The 13,417-nt window shown below is 38.3% G+C and overlaps 1 protein-coding gene across 10 annotated transcripts in view; it reads left to right on the top strand.

Annotated features, from left to right (window-relative positions):
- Positions 1–13,417, top strand: part of EPB41L2 (erythrocyte membrane protein band 4.1 like 2) — a 207,269-nt gene that overhangs the window by 122,677 nt on the left and 71,175 nt on the right. For all 10 annotated transcript variants that reach the window (XM_040239212.1, XM_040239218.1, XM_040239217.1 and 7 more), the window contains exon 4: positions 2,870–2,974. In XM_040239212.1, the coding sequence (XP_040095146.1) occupies positions 2,870–2,974 (105 nt within the window). The remainder of the gene's footprint in view (positions 1–2,869; positions 2,975–13,417) is intronic.

The following is a 13,417-nucleotide window of genomic DNA, read 5'->3' as shown; positions in this document are numbered from 1 at the left end:
TATCTTCCTGGGTTTAATTTGACCGTCACAGTGAGCTGTGAGAGAGCTGCTATCTCATCTTACAGTTAAGGAGATGAAGTGGTTCATCCATTGTTAGACTTGTCCAATAATAGTAAAGTGCTTACAGAAAGTTGAATGAGGGAAGGACTGGGTCTGACTCCAACCGCCCTGTGAATGCCTCCCTGTGCTGCCCAGCACCAGACTGCGGCAGTGAGCTTTGTGGATACTTTGCTCTTAATCTTTTAGGGGAATTCTGTCCGTGAGAGCATGTTTCTATTTTTGAAATGGAAAGCAGTGAGAAAGTATGATTTATTAATAAAAATTGATGGTAAGGCAATGTTGGAATGTGTTTTTCTCTTTGAACTGAGGTATGTGTTAGTGTATATAGATGTCAGTTGTCTTAACTATCCTTTTTACCCTAATTTCAAATAACATTCCAAACAAATAAAATAGCATGAATTTCCTTTGAGGCTGTCACATTTCACCATGATTTTTTTAGGGCTAATCCGTTTCAGTAGTTAGCTTATTTGAAAGGAGTTGTCATTCTGTCAGAGGTTTCCTAGAAGTAACACCTTTGCTTGGAAACTATATCTGATTAAAGGCCGACTGCGCATATAAGCATCCATTGAGTTCTTAGTGTCTTTCTAAATGAGATGATCTCTTCTTTATAGTAGATGAAATCTTCTGTGACCTATTTTATACCTCCTTATAAGTGCATAGTATGTGATGAACAAGTAAGTAGACAGATGTGGCAAGAGCTGTAACAGTTTTCTCCCTTTGCTATCTTAGATAAGAACACTTCCTAATTACAAAGTGGTCACTGGAATTATCAATACAACTATGATCAGTCACTGTGAGCCTGAGTGGTAGCTGTCACTACATTTAAAATAAGTATGTCACATAGATTATGCTGTATTATTGTATTTTCATTTGATTCAACAAGCATCTATTAATTATGCTGGGCAATCTACTCTTTAGAGACTGAACAATATTGTTGAAATTAATGTCAGAGAAATTGAATTCTATCTTAGATTATTGGTTACTTTTAAAATATTTTTCACTATTGTTTGCAACCAAATCTCATATCTATTCCAGGCACTTATGAAGAGATAATGGATTTTACTGCACATTTAAGAAAGGAACTATCATGATATGAGTCACCTTCTCCTTATAAAGTCCATTAAGATACCTCCAAACTCAGAGTCTTAATTATATAGATTAATAATTGCTTGCAGATAATGAAATTCAGAAACTTTCAATTTAGAAGCTTAATGCTAAATTTCATGTAAGTGAAATTAGTTATTTTTCATGTGTTAAAACTCTCCAGCTTTTAATAAGAGCTAATATTGACTAAGCCCTCGCTACCCACATGCTGTTCTAAGCTCTCATCATGTGTTACAAGTCATTTAGCACTTAACCACATCCTGTATGGTAGATTCCATTATCATTTAATAGATTAAGACAAATAGAAGTTAAGTGTCTTGTCCCTGGTCATGTAGATTATAAATAGTGGAAAGGCATTTAGAACTTTGGAATTTGGAATCTGGAGCCCAGGACTTTCATTTATTATACTATATCTGTGAAATGTGTGGACATATAAACACTTATCTGTTTCATGTATACTTTATCATTGTTTGAATCTGTAGCGAGGTGGATAGCACATTGCTTATAATGTTGAAATCACGTAATCTGTGTGGCTTTTCTCCATCTTCCCTCTACTATTTAATGTAATTCTTTTCCTAAAAAAGAAGTGTTTAAAACTATACAAATTTGATAATAAAGGTTGCAGATTCTCCTTCACAAGTGTTTCAGGCATGGATTTCTTACCTCTGCTTCCACAAGCAGAGGAGAGAAACACACTTGAATCAAGTTTCTGTGAAGACTTTATCTTTTGAAAACCCTAATCAGTGTTGTCCCAATTGGAAATTGAAAAGTCTTTTATATCTTACTCCATTTTTAAAGATGTCTGTGTGGCAAGCATTCATTTCATACTCTGGATAAACTAACTAGTAGACATTTCAATAATGTGAGGCATTTGTCTCGAGGCTGAACATGTGTATCTTCTGGCTTGTTCCTTTCTCACTTGCAGTCCAGGGGTTGTTTGTATCCATGCAGGGGAAGGAGTGTGTGTCTGACCCAACTCTGCACTTGGTGGTTCCCAGGGCTGTGGAGTCACCACTTTTAACTGGAGTCACCACTTTGTTTTGACATTGATTAAATAGTGAAATTTTCTTTTGAAGCTGTCATAGGCTTTTATATCTTTGTTGGTGGTAAATTAAATCCTTGGAGGCAGCTGATTTACTGTCTCAGCTTCATTCTCTTCTATTTTTAAGATTTGTTCTAAGGAGTGAATGCCATATTATCCTCCAGAAAAAGTGTAACTTTGTATTGAAAAACATAATTTCTACTCTACAGATACTTTGGAATAAAAATCACACTTAAGTAGTGATGGGATGATTCGTGTTAGGGTACACGGAGCTTAATGATTTTCCTGGGGAGAGTGTACACGAGCCACTTTGAGGAACTGAGGGAGGCAGCTTGGACATAGTTTTGTACTATTTTAAAAACAAGTGAACTCTTTAAGCATTTTACTTCTTTTAGTTTTTGAAATATTAGCATGGAATAGCAGTAAAGTCTAGACCATCTGGCTAATCATGCTTTTGTTTTGGAATTTATGTTCTGTGTGGGAGTGGGGAATTTAAAATGAAAAAGTTATGAATCATTTTTGGGTATTGTTTTAATAAAGGATTGGAAAATAAATATTGTATTAATTTATGCCAGATAATTTTTTCTGATATGATGTCCTTGATTTATAGCACTCATGGACCTTTAGTGCTTGAAAAGTAAAGATGTTATTCTTTTTCCTCAGAAACGTGCAAAGGGGCAAGTGTTATTTGATAAAGTGTGTGAACATCTCAATCTCTTGGAAAAGGACTACTTTGGACTTGTGTTTCAGGAGAACCCTGAGCAGAAAGTAAGTGAAGTTATCTCAAGTTTGTTTATATTGTCTTAAAAAAAAATACTGTGTGTTTCTCTTAACTGGTGTAAAATTTAGTTTTCAAATAACTTATTTTATGTTTTTATTATGACAGTTTATGTTCATTGTGGTGGTGGTTTAGTCGCTAAGTTGTGTCCGACTCTTGCGATCCTGTGGACTGTAGCCTGTCAGGCTCCTCTGTCCATGGGATTCTCCAGGCAAGAATACTGGAGTGGGTTGCCACTTCCTTCTCCAGGGAATCTTCCCGACCCAGAAATCAAACCCTGGTCTCCTGCATTGCAGGCAAATGATTTACCAACTGAGCTATGAGGGAAGCCCCAATGTTCATTGTAGGAATTTGGAAATGTTGAAAACTTTTGTTTTCATGTATAACTTTTTGCTGTTGTGGATGTGTATGCTTTTCCATTTTTATTTTAAACAGTATGGAATGTCTTATCCTACACGAATTATTAGAAACCGAAAGAACTGGTTTTAAAATTTTTATTTTGAATTTTTAGCTCTTGAATTCACCTGTATTCTAGGAGTTAAGCTTACCTAAAAAGCAAGGAAGGAGGCATATTGGAAGAAATACCAGGTGTCCGTGGGGATTCTCCAGGCAAGATACTGGAGTGGGTTGCCGTGTCCTTCTCCAGGGGATCTTCCCAACCCAGAGACTGAACCCAGGTCTCCCACATTCCAGGCAGATTCTTTACTGTTTGAGCGACCAGGGAAGCCCAAAAAGCAGGGAAGGAGGAATATTGGAAGAAATATCAGGAATACCCATCTGCACTTGTCTGGAGGTTCAGGAGAGTGTTTGCCTTGCTGAATAGATTAGTGATTGTGTAGGGATGAAGGTATTCCTTACCCTGTTGTGTGGGTCATTGGGAGCAAAACAGAAGGCGGAGTCCAGCTTGACTCAAGTGGTAGAGTGATTGATTGAGTAATTGATTTGGGCTGTACCAGGGTAGATTTGTGATCAGTTTATTGTCTGTAATTTTGTTGCACTTCTGTTTTTCTAGCATGCTGTTTCTGAATCTTTTTATCACAGGATGATGATATAAACGGGTTTATTCTCACCTGTTTAGAGCTGTGAGTCTCAGCACAGTTGTCTGCGCTGTTTGATTTAGTAAATGAATTAAACAACCCGTAAAAGCCTGTTTTTTATATGTACAAACTGCAAGAAAAAAAATAATACAAATTTTCCCCAGGTACTCTCATATTTTCCTGTAGAGTCAGAGGAAAATGTTTTAATATACCCTCTTAAGTTGTTTTCTGGAGGTGTGCAAATTAAACTGACCAAAGATGACTTTTATTCATGTGAGTAAGTGGGAGTTCACAGAAAACTGTGACTGCAGGAAGTGGTTAGGGCATCTTAACAGGGGAAAGAGGTAGGAAAAGGCACTTATGGAAAATGAGTGACTTTTAGGAAAGATGAGGGTCCTGTGGGAGAACAGGTGGGAGACAGGCTAGTTTTGTGCCGGTGTCTGTTTAGCTGAGGGCTTCTCCTCTCAGTGATAAGAGTCAGTCTTTTCTGGTTGGAAGGAACCTTCCAAGGAAGGAAAGAGATTTATGACAACCTAGTTCTCCTACTTCCAGGTAAAAGGAAAGCCTATTCTTACGTGTCTGCAGTTCAAAGTAGTGTTTATCCACCTTGGTGCATTCTGGACTCTGTCCATGGTGACTTGAATTGGACATTGATGTCCAGGCTGTAAGAATTGAACTGGCAGGTCGGAAGGGAGTGGAGTTTGCCAGAGCCCACTGTCTTCTGAGTAGAGGTGACTTGGTATATCTGGAGAAGGAAATGGCAGCCCACTCCAGTATTCTTGCCTGGGAAATCCCATAGACAAAGGAGCCTGGTGGGTTACCATCCATGGGGTTGCAAAGAGTTGGACATGATTGAGGAACTAAAAAACAACAAGGTCTTAGTTGTAGCAGTTCAGTTCAGTTCAGTTGCTCAGTTGTGTCCGACTCTTTGCGACCCCATAAATCACAGCACGCCAGGCCTCCGTGTCCATCACCAACTCCCGGACTTCACTCAGACTCATGTCCATCGAGTTGGTGATGCCATCCAGCCATCTCATCCTCTGTTGTCCCCTTCTCCTCCTGCCTCCAATCCCTCCCAGCATCAGAGTCTTTTCCAATGAGTTAACTCTTCACATGAGGTGGCCAAAGTACTGGAGTTTCAGTTTTAGCATCAGTCCTTCCAATGAACACCCAAGACTGATCCCCTTTAGGATGGATTGGTTGGATCTGCTTGCAGTCCAAGGAACTCTCAAGAGTCTTCTCCAACACCACAGTTCAAAAGCATCAACTCTTCGGCGCTCAGCCTTCTTCACAGTCCAACTCTCACATCCACACATGACCACAGGAAAAACCACAGCCTTGACTAGATGGACCTTTGTTGTAGCAGTTAGGGATCCCTAATTGCTGCATTTGAACTCCTCATTTGCTGCATGAGTGATCTAGTTCTCTGACCAGGGGTCCAACCCAGGTCCTCTCCATTGGGAGTCTTAGCCACTGGACCACCAGGGAAGTCCCCTGAAGTGGTAGATTTGATCAGCCAGGACTCTGTGAACATCTGCCTGATCCCAGAGTGTACTGAGATGGTTTCTGCTCCAGGACTTTCCTGAGACGCCACTAAGCAGGACCATCAGAGTACTCTAATGCCTGATGCTAACTCCAGGGACCTTCACGGCTTCTCCTGTTCCCTAAGCATATTAAAGAAAGAAATATTCACCAGTTCTGTCAATTAACTAGACTTAACCTCTAGCCTTCTGTCCTTGTCAGTTTGAGCTTCTCTAACAAAGTGCTGTAGACTGAGTGATTTATAAACAGTAGACTTGTGTTTCTCATTGTTTGGGAGCCTGGGAAGCCAAGCAAGGTGCCCACTGATGCAGTATGTGATTAAGGGCCCCTTCCTGGCTCATGGACCTCCTGTGGTATCCTCACATGGTGGATGAGCAGGAGGGCTCTCCAAAGCCTCTTTTATAATGTTGCTAATCGCACTCATGTGGGCTCCACCTTCATAACCTAATCACTGCAAAGGCCTCAACTCCAAATACTGTCATATTGGGGATTAAGTTTCAGCATGTGCATTTTGGGGAAGGACACGTGCCTTCAGTTTCTGTCACTCTCCTCATTGTTAAGGAAGTTCTTTTTCTACTTCACTTTCTGAGTATTGGGACTTAACTCTGGTGGAGAAGATACTGATGTAGGGTGAAGAGTGAAGGCTGGGTCCAGGGTTATGCCCTAAAGGGAAGCCTTTTGGAATCTGTTAGACGTTGGCTGTGGGCAGACTCACTGTGATGGTTCTGAGGATGCCCAGAACACTTGGTCATGGTGTGACCTTTGCAGTTACCTCCCAACATCTCATATTCATCTCAGTCAGCTGGTAGGTGAATATAGACTGTAAGTTTTATTTATCCACAGGCCTTCGTTATTTGTATTTATACATCCTGGTGATGAAATGCAGGATACAAACAGTGATGATGATATATAAATTGAATGTCTCAACTTGCTACATTTTAAATCCTTGATATCTAATTTGTGGTTTAATTCCACTTTGAAACCGATGACAATTAAATTGCATGCCTACCCACTGTGTGTAAGCGTTTTTATTAGAACTCTGTTTAGAATACTTTTCTTAGAAGTAATAACATATTAGACATTCATCAACTAAATAAACTAGGCGCTCATTTAGACTTTTAAATTATAAGGTAGTCTTGATAATGTTTCCAACCATGTGCTCTTTTGTTGGCCCTCAAAGCTGTAAAAGAGAAAGTGATGGAAATTTGGCTAGGAGCACTTAATCTTTCTTAAGAAGGAAAACCATCAGTATTTTGTAAGATATGTAGAATAACTTCTTTAGAAACATGATATGCTGTATTAAGACATACAGTATTTCTGAAACACTAGACTTGCATGATGAAGAGTGATACTTAGATATCAGAAGTCTCTATTTTTTATTTTGCTGACTCTTAATATATGTGCCTGACCCATGTCTTTCTCCTGAATCTCAGACTCATGTACTTCACTCTCTACTGGACACTACAGTCACTCGTCTAAAAGCCAACTAGTCTTCTCCTTCAGCTTCATCTATTTCCTGAAGAGTGGTATAGATTGCTTCCACTTCAAATACTTCTTTTCATTGCTTGTCAGTCAATAAGTTCTGTCTTCTACCTGCTGACATCCTGGTTCTCTTTGTCCAGTGTTCTTGATTTGGTTTAGGCCCCTGTCATCTCTTGCTTTGAATATTTTATTAGCCTCCTAACTGGTTTAACTGCCCAGTCCCAGACCTCTGTGATCATTCTTCTCCCTACTGCTAGATCGAACTTTCAGGAAGGCATAGCCCATCTTGGCACTCCTTGCTTAAAACCATTGAATGGATGCAGTCTAACCCACTTAGTGTGGTTTACAAAGCTGTTGGTCAAGTAACCATGATCCACTTCTTTGTCTTCCATCTCTCAGTAACTTTTCACAAAAACTCATATTCAATTCACACCATATTTCTCTCATAAGGGAAGCTTTGCCGGTCCATAGTATATCTGCTTGAACATACTATTCCTTGTATTTGGAATATCCTTCTCATTATGTTTCTTTTTTTGAATCCGAAAGTCTATTACTCCTTAAGATCCAGCTTAGGTACCCTACTCTGTGAGATTTTCCTTGGTTGTTTTCCACCATCATTCTTCCTGGCCCCAACTCAAGGAGAGTTGATAGTTCTGTCATCTAGACATTTTAGTTCAGTTCAGTCACTCACTCGTGTCTGACTCTTTGTGATCCCATGGACTGTAGCATGTCAGGCTTCCCTGTCCATTACCAACTCATCCTCTGTTGTCCCCTTCTCCTCCTGCCTTCAACCTTTCCCAGCAATAGGGTCTTTTCCAATGAATCAGTTCTTCATATCAGGTGGCCAAAGTATTGGAGTTTCGGCTTCAGCCTCAGTCCTTCCAGTGGATATTCAGGACTGATCTCCTTTAGGATGGACTGGTTGGATCTCCTTGCATTCCAAGGAACTCTCAAGAGTCTTCTCCAACACCATGGTGCAAAAGCACCAATTCGTTGGCGCTCAGCTTTCTTTTTAGGCCAACTCTCACATCCATACATGACCACTGGAAAAACCATAGTCTTGACTAGACAGACCTTTGTTGGTAAAATAATGTCTCTGTTTTGTAATAAGCTGTCTAGGTTTGTCATAGCTTTCCTTCCAAGGAGCAAGAATCTTTTAATTTCATGGCTGCAGTCACCATTTGCAGTGATTTTGGAGCCCAGAATAATAAAGTCTGTCACTGTTTCCATCATTTCCCCATCTATTTGCCATAAAGTGATGGGACAGGATGCCATGATCTTAGTCTTCTGAATGTTGAGTTTTAAGCCTACTTTTTCACTCTACTTTTTCACTTGAATCAAGAGGCTCTTCAGTTCTTCTTCGCTTTCTGCCATAAGGGTGGTGTCATCTGTGTATCTGAGATTATTGATATTTCTCCTGGTAATCTTGATTACAGATAGACATCTAAACATTTAGCACAAATGTCCGTCTAGACGTTTAGCACACACCTTATTTATCAGTCTTTCTCCCCATTGTTCTAGAAACTGTGTGGCTTCTGTATGTCTAGACAGTATCAAATATTTAAAAATACTACCTGTGTGCCATCTCACACCCATTAAGATGGCCACTAAAAAAAAAAAAAAAAAAAAACCAGAAAATAACAAGTGTTGGCAAAGAAGGATGGTGAAAAAATTAGAAAACCTGTATACTGGTGATGGAAAAGTAATGTGGTGCAGCTATTAGGGAAATAGTATAGAGGTTAGTCAAAAAATTATAAATAGAATTGCCAAGTGATCTAGAAATCCCACTTCTGGGTATATATCCCGAAGAATCAAAAAGTAGGGTCTTGAAGAGGTATCTGTACACCCACGTTCATTGTATCATTACTCACGATAGCCAAGAGGTAGAAGCAGCCCAAATGTTCCTTGATGGATGAATTAGATAAACAAAATGTGGCTTATTCAGAATATAGTGAATGGAATGTTTTTGAGCATTAAAGAAGGAAGCCTTGTTAATCCTGTAACATGGGTGAACCTAGAGGATATGACCCTCAATGAAATGTTTAGTCACGAAAGACAGTTACTGTGTGAGTCCCTTGTCTGAGGGATTCCCTAGTCAGGCCCATGGAGAAACAGAGTAAAGTGGTGGTTACCTGGATTAGGGGGAGGAGATAATGGAAAATTGTTGTTCAATGGGGAGAGTTTGTTTTGCAAGATGAAAAAGTTCTAGAATCTGTTGCACATCAATGTGATATACTTAGTTCTGCTAAACTGTACAGTAAAAGCTGGTTAAGAGGATGAATTTTATGATTTTTTTTTACCACATTAAAAAAATTACTACCCGTATGCAAACTAGTATGCATCTGCAACTCTGGCAGTGATAAGACATACATTCTGCCTTCACGAATGTCCCCACTTAGTCCCAGTTGAGAAGATTGAGTAATTTGGGTTTTTTTCTTTTCTTTTCCTTTTTTTTTTTACTCTGATAATAAATTTTGACTACTGCTCTTTAGGAAGAGTTCAGGTTACTAACAGGGAAGACTTCCTAGGAGAGAATGATGCTTATGCAGAGACCTGAAGTTTGAGTGGGCTTTGGCTGGGCCAAGGGACTTAGGAAGCACACGCATAGGGCCCTGAGTAGGAACAGCTGACCGCTTGCAAAATGAAAAGACGTCTCTTGTGGCTAGTGAGGGGAGACCGAGTGTTGATAGGGGTCAGGTTACGTAGGGCTATCTAGGCTGTATATTTATTTATCAAGGCTTGGGAGATCTCCTTTATGCTCAGAAAAATGATGGCATTGATAAGCTGATGCAGTGATATGAGAAAGCCAGTTTTGCCTTTACAAAGATCTGAGAGAGTGTGAGCAGGACTGTTCACCCAAAGCACAAAAGGAGCCTCAGTTGAGGTTATGGTAGTGAGAGTAGACAAGCAGATGATTTAAGTGAGATATGGATTGCTTGCTTTTGAGAGTCTAGCTGAGATCATAAAATTGTGATGGCAGCAGAGTACATTGTGCTTCTCTAATTGCTCTCTGCAGCCTGGGCATAATAATGGAGAAACGGGGCATTATGTTCACAGTGGTTATGGTAAGAGGGCGAAAGGTTGAGAAAGCTAGAGATCCTGATGCATAGGTAATCAAGCTGATTGATTCATAAGATCACTGGAAGGAACATAAGCTGAAAACCCATGAAACTGGAATGGGCTGATAGGCTGGGAGAAAATGGCTGGGACCAAGGGATGAAAGCTGTAAGCTGAAGGCCAGGTATGGTGAGAATAAATGGGGAGAAGACTTAGGAGAAGAAACGATTGCATCTGAGAATGGAATGATGACTTCTAATGAGGTGGAGAACTCTGTGTGGTGACAAGACTGAGTGTTCAGCCATGAAAAGGCTTGGCTGAAATCAAAGAGAAGCTAAGGTCATTAAAGCAGGATTAGGTTCAGGTTAAGTTTGGAGGGGTTCTCCATAGGGTTCTCATGGACAAGAAAAGCTGTTAAACCAAGAACTCATAATCTCATATTTTTAACTCTATAGTTTCTCTTCCAAAATGTGGGATGAAAATGCCCACAAAATTAGGCACACGCTTTGTTATCTAGACCTTAACTATAGAACAGTGGGAGAATAAACAGTGGGGTGTCCTTTCTTAAATACTTTGCAGAAAATGAGTGCACACATGTAATTGGCATTGCCAGTATTTAATTATTTCATATATTATCTGATTTTCCTATGTAACTTTTGTGTTGTATAATTTTTTTATTCCTTCTTGCTTAGATAGCTCAAATCCAGTTCTTAAGATATCTGGGCAAGAGAATCTTTATTTTTCCCAATATAAATTTGTATCATGTCCTTTTTTCTTTTTTCCCCACAGAAGCTTATTATTGTTGCACTAACTCAGCTCATGCAGTTTTAACAATGAGATGCTACAGGATATAGGAATTTAAACTACTTTTTTATGCTGAATATTATCTGTGTTTATAGATATTTCGGTCACTTATCATTGTAACATATTATAATGAGAAGGGGAGGTAAAGCTGTGGTTATTTGTATGAACACTTTAGAAGGAGAGGAAAGTCTAATCTTTGTTTTAGTGTAGTGCTGTGTCTCTTGTGGTTGGAAGCCTTTCATTTCACTCTTGACTATAAAAATCTATCGTTATTAATGTTAGAACTTTTTAATGTCTGCAGAGAACTCATATAAACTTTATTGTGGAAAATTTGTTAAAAATATGTGAAATCAAGCAATGTGTTATTCTTTTATACACAGAATTCCAAGTCTATATAGTTCTTGTATTCATGTCTAAATGGAACCATCATTAAGAGTTTTGGATTGTCTTTAAAGGGAAAATACTGTCTTGAGTTTTTGATGTTAATAGAATTTGGCATCTGGCCCAGGGATTTTATTGTCATTTTGCTTCCAGCTATATTGAAAGGGGAGCTTGTTTGAAGTGTAGCTGATATCCACAGCTAAATTTATGAAAATTGATTAATGCATTTCTCTGATAGACCATTTCCTCCCCCCACCAAAACTAGAACTAAAAATTCTAGTATTAAACTATTTGTCATATACAAACTGTTCTTTAATAAAATTCTATATTCAATCTGGATACACCTTATAATACCACAGATAGGAGTTGGAATCACGTTCTCCCAGATGCATAGTGAATATCTCATTGTAGCTTAGAAGGCCTGTAACGTTTCTACTAACACCAGCATGATGGCAGTGTACTGTTAGACTTAATTTAGACAGAGGTATGTACAGTAAAGTAGATCTGCTTCAGTGCTAGAAATTCTTAAAGGAAAATGCAGATTTCAGACAAAATTACTCTTTACCATCTGGTGATATGGTGTGTGTTGGGTTAACTTGAATCTCTCTCACTGGCAGAATTGACAAGCACCAGTTTTTAAGGCATGACTAGCCATTTTGAAACACTTCTAACACTGGGATCTAGGTGTTTCTGTTAGAAAATAAATGAGAATCACTTTATTTAACACTTTTCTGAGACTCAGTATTGAAAATCTTATAGGGAAATGACAGACGACTTGGTATTAATCAAAACTGTTCTACAGCCTCAGATTTGTAGTGGATAAGAGAGAGTAGTAGGGAAAGATTGAAGGCAAAGGATGTCAGAGGATGAGATGGTTGGATAGTGTCACCAACTCGGTGGTCATGAATTTGAGCCAACTCCGGGAGGTAGTGAAGGACAGAGAAGCCTGGTGTGCTGCAGTTCATGAGGTTGAAAAGAGTCAAACATAGCTTAGTGACAACAACAACAAGGATTAAGGAGCTTCTCCTAATTAAGTGGCAGAAGGACTTAAGTGTGAAAGAAAAAAATGTGTATAGCTATGTGCTGCTTAGTTAAAAAAAAATTTTTTTTTTCTATAACCTTCCAAGGTACGTTTTTGTTTTAACATTTTTGTGTGTGTTAGATTCCTTTGATAGTCTGGTGAATTCTATGTACTGCTTTTTTTTTCTTTTTGTATTCAAGAGGTAGTTTTATTCAGTGGGCTAATTGCCAACTTAAATATTTGGTATTCATTACTCATAATTCAGCGTGTTTCACAATTTAAGTTTTAAACACTGAATGAGAGATTAACATTGACAAATAATTGGGATTTCTTTCCAGTCTACTGCCTCTTTCAATCATAAGACTTATGATTTAAGCTATTAATAATTTTATGTAAAATTGTATATGGGCTGCTTCTCAGAGCAGTTTGAAATGTATGATTATAATAAAGTAACAGGCTATGAAGGAAACCAGTAAATAATATTCTAACATATTAATTTAAAAATTGAGATGAAATCATCATCAATATTTAACCCCTACTGTGATTTCAAAATATTAATTAGCATAAATGATATTTTAAGATCTGCAACTATTCTAATGTGCTATGGAAAAAGTTTTGATTCCTATGAGTGCAAAGCTAAGAACACTGCTGATATTAGCCAGAATTTTCCCCTTTACATTCATAACTGATTGTAATGTCAAATTTCAGCTAAAGGTTAATGAAGATAGAGATGTAACACTTTTTCCCCTGATTCATAGACTTTTGATTTCATTAAGGTAATTTTAATAGTACAGACATTCTAGGACCACATTTTAATTTTAATTTAGTTTTGTTGGAAGCCTGTGATAGGATTCTCTAAGGAGGGAGGGGTCTGATTTTTTATCTCATCTGGACCATGACTATGGAGACTATATTTTATTAATCCAGAGTCTGATTTATTAACTTCTTGTGGGTAGAAATAGTCAGATAAATATTAACTTCTTTAATATATATATATACATCACCTTTGGAAATAAAAAATTACATGAAAAGGGATATACACAGAAAGGTGATAGGCCAATTTGATTTTCTCATTGCCAGAAAACATCTACGTTAATAGCATTGGATAA

The sequence above is a fragment of the Oryx dammah genome, unplaced genomic scaffold (genome assembly GCF_014754425.2).
Source record: "Oryx dammah isolate SB20612 unplaced genomic scaffold, SCBI_Odam_1.1 HiC_scaffold_4, whole genome shotgun sequence".
NCBI classification, from domain to species: Eukaryota; Metazoa; Chordata; class Mammalia; order Artiodactyla; family Bovidae; genus Oryx; species Oryx dammah.
Note: the sequence above shows the minus strand (reverse complement) of the source record. Positions and strands in the feature narration are given on the sequence as shown.